Consider the following 11,488-nt stretch of genomic DNA (forward strand, 5'->3'; position numbering starts at 1 on the left):
GATCTTATCATCGACTAGTTCCTGGGCTCTCGTGTGTGAGGATTTCTATTGGTCCAAACCCCTCTGTCCTAATCCCTGAACCTACAAATACGACCCTGTATGAAAGATGAGGCGCTTATTTGGTCGTGTTATTGAGGTCATGCAGGAATAAGGTGAGTCCTAAACTCGATCCATCCGGAGTCTTCTAAGGATGAGACTAGACACAGATGCTGTGTGATAGTGGGGTATCAACAAGCCCGCAGCTTGGTAGTAGCTACTAGAAGCAGAGAGTCAAAGAAGTCCTTTTTCCTACTAGAGCCAGTGCCCTGAATTCAACCATTAGCCCCCAGAACTCAGAGGAAATACGTTTCTGTTCCTTCAAGCCACCTTCCTGTGACACTTCTGTGTTGGCTGGAGCAGGTGACTAAGACGATGACCAACAGGAGTGGCCACAAGTCACCAAGCGCTGTCCCTGCAGGGTGTGTGCTGCCTGCAGAGGTTCCAAGTGATTCCTGAGCAGGGAGGTAATGCTGCAGTGTCTGTGAGCGCCTAACAGAGACAGTGCAGGGGAGATCTGCTGGGAGGGGGCACAGGCCACACGGCATTTGTGGCCACAAACTAATGACAGAATTCTCAGCTTCTGCCAAATGTCATCGTCCAACAATTTGTGAAAACGTTATCAGAGGATACTGAGCAAAGTTCCGTGTGATTGGAAAGGGTCTAGTCACTAAAGTCCCCCAGGAAACGAAGAGAGGAAGACTGCTGTGGGCAGGACTCACCATCGTACTTGGCCAAGACGGCCTGGACATCGGCATATGCTTGGAGCTCCAGGAGGGCTTCTAAGAGATTTTCATGGATATTGAACATGCTCAGGAGAGGGAATTCCTTCATTAACTGGGAAAGAAGAAAACAAGGAATGAGTGATATATATTTTAGGCATATATAATAAATACAATATATATTATAATGTATTCGTGTTATATTCATGTATATCCTTTTTAAAGTGTAACTAATATAAAATTACAAGAACGCACACCAAATATTATCATGTTGTAAAGCATGAACAACTTCCTTCTTCCCCCCTGCTTTTGAAACAATGGCAATGTGGATTTTATGAGACTCTATAGAGCATGAAAGGAAAGGCAAAGGGTGGAGTTTTCGTAGAAACCAGAGAGGATGCTCAGACATGGTGCTCCCTCATGTTAAAATGTCAGCACGAGGCCAGAAAAGACGAATGCTGGAGCACGGCCCATAGGCTCTCAACGTTTCAATTACCAGTAACCTTGTCAAAGGGCATTTCAACAGGAGTCAAGGGCAGAGGGAGAAGCCAGTGAGCACGACTTGTGTGACAATGTGAAGGAGGAATAGAGAGAGAAAAACTATCCGCTGCAGGTCATGATGGGGGCACGTAAGAGAGAGGGTCGATGGTTGCTTAGTAATCCTTTCCTGGTGGCCTCAATCAAACAAGAATCAAACTCATCCTCTGAGACTGAGGACTTACCGTGCGGGAGAGAAAACAGTGTAAGCGTGTAGAAGAACAAGAACCACGGAGGGGAGACCGGCTTAGAGCAACAAACAAGGATCAATAAATCCAGTAGCGACCTAACCCAATCGGAGACCATGTGTTTAAAGCAGGTCCCTCAAATGTTAGTTGCTAACTTGGTTGCCAACGAAAGGTTGGAGGTCCAAGTATACCCAGAGGTGCCTCAGAAGAAAGGCCTGGAAATCCACTTCCAAAAACATAGCCATGGAAACCATAGGCAGCAGTGTACTCTGACACAAACGGGCTCTTGTCTTGGTGATCTAGTGCTGTTATAACAAATACCACAAAGTAGTCGTTTAGGATGGTTTCAGAGGCTGCAAGTCTAGGGTCAGGGTGCCAGCTGAAGGGGAGACCTTCTTTCTCTATAGGCTCTGGGGAGGGTTCTTGTTTCCCTTGAGCATTTGTGGGTCCAGCGTGCCTTGGCGCTCTCCATGCGTCTTTGAATCCATCTCCCTAAGTGTCTAGGAGACTCCGAGTCCAAAGGGCATGCTTCTGTTCCTAGTTCTTCTTTCCAGTGGAAGTCAGATTCCTTCGTCTCTGCTTGACCCAGACTACATCCCAGGAACGTTTGTCTTCCATCAGATATATCCGGGCCGTGACTGAGTAAGGGCGTCCTATCTCACCGAGTTAGTTAATTGTGCCAGCCTGGCCGATAATCACATGTGGGGCTGGTTGAAAGGCAGAGGGATAAATGGGTGGTGAAGCCTTGCCTTTCGAGTTCTCGGGTCTCTTGTTTTGTGATGGTTGCATCGGGTGCAGCTGCCTTAGCAGTTCCCTGCTTCAGCTTGCAAGATGGATTTCCTACAAGACATCCCCAAGGAGAAGCCGCATGGATCTATCCCGATGCAGCCCTGGGTGCTGGAGCAGCCATGTGGAGACCCCTGTCAGTGCTGAGATGCTTACACGTTCACTGACTCAGCTTTCCTCCTGCAGTCGGCATTATTGCCTCTGTTTTGTGAGGTGAAGGACTTTGTGGACTGGTGTTGGGTTAATGGGTTAATGTTGGACTTGTGGGCTTGGGCAGCATTGGGTTGGGATGTTTTCGTGATGCACATTCTCTTTGCATAAAACTCTCTCTTATACGTGAGTTGCTGTGGATTAGTTTCTTCAAAGTACCTAGACTAATACACTAACCCTCATCTCCTTATAACTTAGATGATCACATCAGATCAGAGCATGGGGCATGAGTACACCATTACATAACGGCTACACCACATCAGCAAATAGACTCCAAACCACCGAGAATCATGCCCCATCCATGTGGGCACACATTTTAGAGGGACACAATTCAATCCATGACAACAACCCGGAGTTGGAATCTACTCCATGCCAACGGGTTACAGTTGGCATGGTTGTCAGGTTTAAGTTTATGGGGTTCAGAAACCCAGGGACAATAGTGAAGATATAAAATGATTAGGCTGAGCCCAAACAGACTGAAATAGGCTCAATGGAAAGCAAAAGGGCAAGAGAGTTAACAATAATGGTGAAAAGAGTATTAAAAGAATGGATGAAAAGTCTTATATTGGATGGAGAAGTTAAGTCAAGGGGAGTTAAAAATATATACTACTTAACTTCCCTGGAAAGCAGACAGAAAAGAGAAAGTGTTTCTAAGAACTTCAAGTAATTCTCATCTTGCAAGAGAAGGATAACCCAGTGCTTTATAAAGCATCCCCCCACTCCCCTCCGCCGACAAAATCAGAATAAAGCTCCACTGGGCGGAGCTTTCACAGTATGCATTTTCCCCACTAGGTGAGCATCTAGCAACTTGCTCAGAGTTAGTGCACCCAATGGTATTGCCTGGGAAGGTTCTTTCTGGTCACAGCGAATTTTTCGTAAAAGCAGTTTCACCCAAACCTCGTTTTTTGTGATGGCTGATTTAAGAGAACAGCATGAGGCTGTGAAATTTTGTTTCCTACTGGGGGCAGGGGGAGGGGGGATGCTGTAGAAACTGTTGTGATGTTGAACACAGCTTACAAGGACAGCGCTATGGGAAAAACTCAAGTGTACAAGTGGTTTTCTTGTTTCAAAAAAGGTGAAATGTTGATTGATGACAAACCCCATTCTAGACCTTCGGTCAACTTCCCAAACAGATGAAAATGTCAACAAAATCCATGCACGTGTGTTCCAAAACTGATGACGGAAATGGGGAAGAAATGGGGAAGTTATTTGGACTATAATTGGAACTTGATTCAGCAAATTGTAATGGAGGATTTGGGATGAGAAGGGTCGCTGCAAAATTCGTGCCTTGGGTTCTGACTGATCATCAAAAAGAGCATCCACTGGAAACATGTCATGCTTTGAAAGACCAGCTCCAAGGTGACCCAGACTCTTTTCCAAGGTCATTACTGGTGAGGAGACATGGTGCTATTCTTACCATCCTGAAAACAAACATCAGTCAAGCCGGTGAAAGAGGCCATCGTCACCTCACCCCCCAAAAAAGCTCCTCAAGTGAAATCAAAGATCAAGACAATAGCTCATTTGTGTTTCTGATGTGAAGGGGACGGGTCAGACTGTTAATCAAGCTTTCTATTTAGAGGTTCTGAAAAGATTGCGTAACACTGTGCGACAAAAAAGGCCTGATCTGTGGTAGACTGCAGACTGGTTTTGCAACTAGGACTATGCACCTGCTCACAGCCCTCTCAGTAAGCCAGGTTTGGGCAAAAATAGCATGCCTCTCTTGCTCCACACACCTTACGCACTGGAACTCACTCTGTGTGACTTCTTTTTGTTTCCAGAATGAAGAGACACAAGAAAGGACAGCAATTTGAAGATGTAGAATAGGTGCAGGAAAAAACGAGGGAGGTGTTGTCAGCTACCCAAACAGATGAGTTTGAAAAATGTTTCCAAGAATGGAATCGCAGATTTGACAAATGTATTAAACGAAATGGAAAGTACTTTGATGGTGATAAGGTTGTTTTTAAAAATAATTTGAATATATAGCTTTGAAAAAAATTCTATTTGGGGGAGTACTCCATCGTATATACTTGTAGGCACACATGTGTAATATTCTACTAATTATTATTTCCAAGACTCATTTAGTATATTTTTTAAAACAAATGTTTTCTCCCCCCTGCAGTCCCAAAGATCAGCACATCACTTTACCAACAAAAAACACATATCAAAATGATGACGTGTTCGATGTGGCTGACAGTTGGAATCCTCTAGAGACGGCCTGCAGTATTTTCATTGTTAGCACAGGAAGTGAATAAGACTATCCTACACATTGTAGATGTTATGTAACCAATAAAAGTATTCCTTGTTCTGGTTCACTTTGATTCTGGTTGACACCCCGCTTTGATTTTTCTTTACCCTTTCTAATTAGACCTTGTTAGGATTAAAGCTCTCTGTCATTCAACCCTTTGGCAGTGCAATAAAGGCATTCTCTAAACAGCAAGATTTAAACATCATTTTCAACCAACCCTTCAGGTAATGGTCAAACTTCAAGGACATACGTCATCTTCTGTAAGTTAAACACTACGGCCCTACCCTGAATGTGCTGGAGCTGCAGCTTGAGCTAAGAGGGGAGTCTTGGGAAAACCCAGTGAGAACACGTGAGCAAACATGGATGTGTTCACGTGTCTAAACAGAACGTGGAGCAAGATGCTGGGAACCTGAGCAGCAGTGATTTCACTGCAAGCCTGGACAGAATCTACCATGTCAAAATTTTTTTTTAAAAAAGAATCACAAATAAAAGGAAGTTGAACATGGCAAACAGCAAATGTTGGAGATGTAATCCAAGCCGTATGACGGTGTGGGAGTCTAGCTTCTTTTATTTAATGCAAAAAAAGGGGGGGGGGATAAAATCCTTCACTGACCCCATTTCCCTCCAGGTATCAGTTTGCCATCTCCAGCCCTTCAAAACAAGCTGCCTGAAGGAAGAAGCTCATGAGCTCTCTACTCCGTCACTTCTGTTTACTGCTCGCTCCAAAGCTCCTTTCTGGCTTACAGCCCTATCATTCCTCCGTGTCCTCCCCGGTAATGCTTACAGGGGGCTGACATAGTTCCCTTGAACACCCGGATTCAGTCTTTCTTGCTCCACTTCTGCATCTCCCAGCAGTTTGGTACCTTTTTTCTCATAGTTCTTGTCTCGCGTGGATTCCTCAGCACCTCTCCTGGATTGTGTCACACGAGGCTCCTCCTCTGGTGTCCCACTGTCGGCTGCTTCGGAGCCAGCACTCTCCCGGGTTATGTGTCCTGAGTCTTCACACAAACATTCTGATTTCTGGGACTATTTTTGTGTCAAGGGTTTCAGCACCTTTACCTTTGTGTGGATAGCTCTCTTATCTGAACATCTTGCTCTGACTTCCCTCCCAAACTATTAGATTCGTGAAGGAACTACCTCTCTGGCAGTTTTGAAACCACACACGTAACATTGAGTTCAGAATTTGTCCCTCCCTAAGCCAACCCTTTAAACCCGTTCCTCTCCCTTAGTTCTCAACCTGGGGAAAGGTCTAGCGACCTCCCAGTTTCCCAACCCTGATCCCTCCTTTTCCCTATCCACTATAGACACCTTGCTCTCAGTTGCCTCAGAATCAATTCTGATTCATAACAACCCAATGCACAACAGAAGAGAACACTGCCCAATCGTACACTGTCCTCACAATTGTTTTATGTTTGAACCCACTGTGTCAATTGTCAGCCTGCTGCTAGGTGCTACAGGGTTGGTACCAACTCATCTCGACCTATGTACAACAGAATGAAACATTGCACAACTATCACAGTTGTTTTGAGCCCATTGCTGCAGGCCCTGTATTCGTCCATCACTTGGGGATCCTTCCTTTTATTCCATGACCTGTTACGTTATCATATATGATGTGCTGTTCAGGAAGTGGTTTCTCCTGATAACATGTCCAAAGTATGTGGATGAAGTCTTGCCACCCTTGATCTAAGGTGCATCCTGACCGTCCTTCTGCCCACCCATGGTACTTTCACTATCACTTGCCAACACCGTCATTCAAATGGGCTTTCCTCTCAAGTCTTCCTAATTCATTGTCCAACTTTCACACGCATATGAGGCCACTGGGTCAGAAGCACCTTAGTCCTCAAAGTGGTATTTCTCTTCAATGCTGTAAAGAGGTTTGTGCAGCGCCTTTGCCCAATACCATACATCATTGGGTTTCTTGATTGCTGCGTCTGCGAGGAAAGCACGGTGAAATTCTTGATGACTTCAAACCCTTCTCTATCATGATATTGTCCATTGACCCAATGGTAAAGATTTGGGATTTCTTTACATTGTACTGCAGTCCACACTGAAGGACATACTCTTTAATCCTTAACAATACATGTTTCAAGTTCTTTGTGTTTCGCAAGCAAGATTGTGTCAATTGCATATCATCTGTTGTTAATGAGCTTTTCTCCAATCCAATAGAATCTTTTTCATATAATCCAGCTTCTGGGATTCTTTGCTCAGCATAAAGATGATTGAATAGGCAAGGTGAAATGGATCTCACCTTGGGACACATCTTTTCTGACTTTACATCCTGCAGCATTCCCTTGTTCCAGTCAAACCACCGCCTCTCAGTCGACATAGAGGTTCTGCATGTGCACAATTAAGTGATCTGAGATTCCCATTCTTCCTATAACAATGTTATTCCTACTTTGTTACTACCCACACAGTCAAATGCCTGTGAATAGTCAGAAAATAGCATAAGCAAATATCATTCTGGTAGTCTCTGTTTCAGTCAAGATCCATCGGAATGTGAACACAATATTCCTTATTCCACATCCTCTTCTGATGCAGGTTTGAATTTCTGGCACTTCCCTATTGATGTACTATTCCAACCACTTAAAAATTATCTTCATCAAAATTTTACTTGTACGAGATATCAATGTTTGATAATATCTGTTGGATACTGTCCAATAATTTCTACATTCTGTTGGATAACCTTTTAGCGGAGGGGGGTTGGTGGGCAGGGAGAGGCACAAATATAGATCTCTCCCAGTGGGCTGGCCTGGTAGCTGTCTCCCAAATTTCTTTGTGTGGATGGATGAGTGCTTCCAGTGCTGCAGTTTTTGAAAGCGTTTTGGAAACATTTCAATGGGGAGTCTGTCCATTCCGAGAGCCTTCCTTTTTCTGATGCCTTCAGCGCACCTTGGACTTCTTTCTTCAAGGCCACTGGTTCTTGATCATGCGCTTCTCCTTGAAATGGATGAGGGCTGGATTATTCTTTTTGGTACTGTGACGCTCTGTCCTTCTTCTATCGCTTTCCCTCTTATGGTAAGGTGACCAGATTTTAACATTTGTAAAATGGGACACCAAGGATAAAACTCATATCCTGACGAAATAGCCATATGGCAGCCAAAAACCGTATACCCTAGCTTGTCCTGCATTCTTTCCAAAAATCAGCATTTTTTAAAAAGGCTGCGGGACGCAGGAAAACTTGTTAAAAATCAGGACTGTCCCACAAAAGCAGGATGTCTGGTCACCTTATGACTTATGGACACTTCTTGCATCATTCAATCTTCTACCTACTGAATCCTTCATGACTACAACTTGAGGCTTGAGTTTTTTTCTTCAACTCTTTCACCGGGTGATATGCTGGGCTTTCTAATGCCCGGTCTTTGAACATTTCATGAAGATGCTTTACTCTCTCTTCGCAAGTCACTTCTTAAAATTCTCTGTTTAGAAAAAAATAATTCTGTTTAGCTCTTTCACGTCTTCATTTCTTTCACTCACTTTAACTATTCTATGACAAGAGCCAGTTTCCGAGTTTCTCATATCCACTCTGGTCTTGAGATAGTTAAAGTTTATTGTGCCAACCTGGCTGATAAACACATGTGAGGTTAATTGAAGGGCGGAGAGATAAATGGCTCAGTGAGCCTCGCCTTTCTAGTTCTTGGGTCTCTTGTTTTCTGATGGTCGGACCAGGGTGTAGCTGCCTTAGTTCCCTGCTTCAGCTGGTAAGCCTCACTTCCTGCAAGACATCTCTGAGGAGAAGCCACATGGACCTACCCCGATGCAGCCCTGGGTGCTGGAGCAGCCGTGTGGAGACCCCTGCCAGCGCTGACATGCTTACACATTCACTGACTCGGTTTTCCTCCTGCAGTCGGCATCATTCTGACACACATCACTGTGTGTGTTTTGTGAGATGAAGGAGGACTTTGTGGGTTGGTGTTGGACATATGGGCTAATGTTGGACTTGTGGGCTTGGGCAGCACTGGGTTGGGATGTTTTCTTGATGAGAAATTAACCTTTATATAAAGCTCTCTCTTATACATATGAGTCTCTGTGGATTTGTTTCTCTAATATACCCAGACTAACACAGGTCTTTTCAATGACCTTTTGCTGTCTTCATGCAGGATACTCTTGGTGCCATACCACAGCTCGTCTGGTCTTGGATCACTAGTGTATAATGGGTCAGGTCTGTTCTTGAGACAGTCTCCAAATTCAAGTGGGAGATATTGAAGGTCATACTTTAGCTCTCATGGACTTGTTTTAATTTTCTTCACCTTCAACTGAAGCATATGGACAATTGAAGGTCTGTGCCTCAGTCAGTTCCTGGCTGATGACGTTGAGCTGCTCCATCCTCTCCCTTGATTCTGTGTATTCCATCCGGCAAGGTCCACGTGGACAGCCACAGTGCACATAGGTTGTTGAAAAAGGTGTTTTCAATAAAGATTTTGTTGGTCTTGCAAAAGCCTGTCATGTGATCTCTAGCCTCTTTTCTGCCAGCGAGGCCATACTTCCCAACTCATGACTCTTCCTCTTTGTTTCTAATGTTCGTTTTTCAATCGCAGGTCATTATCAATGCACCTTGGGCGCATATTTGATTAATTTCACACTGAAGTAGTCAGTAAAGATCTTCCATCTCTTTTGTCTTTGGCTTTAGTGGTTGGTAAATTTGAATAATACTTGTAGTCACTGGTCTTCCTCGTAGGTGGATAGATATAATGCTATCACATTCAGTATTGCACTTCAAGTAGATATTGACATCTTATTTTGTTGGCTGAATGCGACTCCACTCCTCTCAAAGTTGTCATTTCTGGCATAGGAAAACATATGAATGTCTAATTCAAAATGGCCAATATCAACACATTTCAGCTCAACCTCTGAATTAATACATCCTTCAATCCCCACAATAATGCATTAAAAATGCCTATAGCTTTCATCAAGTGTGCAGAAACACAGAGTGAAGAATAATTGCTATGTTCCCTTTTCTCTGATCTTGCTGTCAATAACTTACTTTATGCGCTAGGATGTTGCCAAAATTGCTCAATTAATCTCACTGCTTCTGGGTTGCATTTCTCACAGTGCTGTCATCAAAGTTTTTGTAAATGTGCACATTGATTCTCTCATACCTCTGCTGAAAAGGCAAACACTGACATAGTTGAAGCTCTCCCAAGGACAAGGAGCCCTGCCGCTTGCCTGCTAACCACAGGGTTGGCAGTTCAAACCCAGCAGCAGCTCCAAGGGAGAGAAGACCTAGCGACTGGCCCCATCAGCACTACAGCCTAGGAGGCCCTCAAGGGAAGCAGGACGGAGAACTATAGGGTCGCTGGGAATGAGGACTGACTCGGGACACACAGCCACCAACCACCACAGCCCAAGGAAACTAATACACAATTAGGAACACAGCTGTTTATCACTTTACTTTTAATATGAAAAATGCAGCAACTTAAAATTTAACTTATGAGCTATTGAAATATAATAAGGTACAGGCTGCTTTTAGGCTATGACATGTAATCATGACCATCTATGTGCTCAAAGCACTTTTAGTAACCCAGCTTGGGAAATGTTGATACACAATGCTACGTAAGAAAAAAACTGGCCACAAGCTTTATTTGCAAGAAGACCATGTTTTACAGTATGTATTATGGAAATAAACCAAAATTTTTTTACAGTGGCTGTTTCTAGCTGGTGAGACTTAAGGTGGCTTTTATTTCTTCCTTCATAATGTTAAAAGGAATTATGGGTGACTTTTATAAATTGGAGGGTGGTGGTGGTTGGGAATTACACAAATACTGGTTTCCTCATCACATTCAGGATGCACCCCTAAACTCTCTCCCGGCCATTGAGTCGATGCCAAGTCCTAGCGACCCTATGGGACAGAACAGAACTGCCCCTGTGGGTTTCGGAGATGGTAACGCTTCATGGTAGCAGAAAGCCTCCTCTTTCTCCTGGGGTTTCGAATTGCTGCCCTTGCAGGTAGCAGTCCAACATAGAAAATTCACACCGCCAGGGTCCTTGCCTTCAACTCTTAGGGAGGCCAGTACAGCCCCTCGGGACTTCAGCTCCTCTCCAGCAACTTCATGACACACACTCTGTTTCGGTCGGAGAACAGCATTCTGGTTCTCAAACAGGTCACTTTCCATCGTGTTTCCAGGACCTTTGTCTCTGTTGTTCCTATTTCTAGAAGGCTCTCCTCTCCACTTCCTTGGTCAAACTGGCCAGTTCTTCCAATTCCACGAATTTCACCTGCATCCTCATTCTTGACTCCAAGTTCCTACTCTCCCTACCTGGTCAGTACCCTTGCCCTGCCCTCGCAAGGTCCCTGTCACAGTGTCTCCATGAGCCCGAGATGTGGGAGAGGGCACTGCCGTATACGGTATTCCCTGTCAGCTCGGGAGCCCCCAGGGCCGCTCCATCCTCCACTCCACTCACCACCATCGAGTCAACCCATGGCTGACCCATCGCCATGCCCCGTGGGTTTCCGGGAGTAGAAAGTCCAGTCCTTCTCCCGATAGTCACTCAATATGTGCAAGTATTGATGAATTGGATGTTTAGAGGCATTTGAAAGTTCTACTGCTGTGTGCCGCCATAGGCATACTTCAGGCCCTTGGCTACATAGCCTTGAACCTGGTACTCAACCATTAAAAAACGTTCCAAAGACTCTCTCCATGAGCTGCACTCCATCAAAGGTAGAAGCAGAAGTAAGGTGTCGGTGCTACCCATGAGTAGGTCTTGACTCTATGTAAGGACAATTTTTCTTACACTTTGAGCCATCCGGAAATGGAAGACGTGGTGTA

The 11,488-nt window shown here is 44.5% G+C and overlaps 1 protein-coding gene across 3 annotated transcripts in view; it reads right to left on the reverse strand.

Moving 5' to 3' along the window:
* Positions 1 to 11,488, reverse strand: part of ST7 (suppression of tumorigenicity 7) — a 212,503-nt gene that overhangs the window by 59,910 nt on the left and 141,105 nt on the right. For all 3 annotated transcript variants that reach the window (XM_045288752.1, XM_004707768.4, XM_045288753.1), the window contains exon 9: positions 759 to 873. In XM_045288752.1, coding sequence (XP_045144687.1) covers positions 759 to 873 — 115 coding nt within the window. The remainder of the gene's footprint in view (positions 1 to 758; positions 874 to 11,488) is intronic.

Source organism: Echinops telfairi, unplaced genomic scaffold, assembly GCF_000313985.2.
Source record: "Echinops telfairi isolate 266 unplaced genomic scaffold, ASM31398v2 ScPeMD7_23;HRSCAF=83, whole genome shotgun sequence".
Classification (NCBI taxonomy): Eukaryota; Metazoa; Chordata; class Mammalia; order Afrosoricida; family Tenrecidae; genus Echinops; species Echinops telfairi.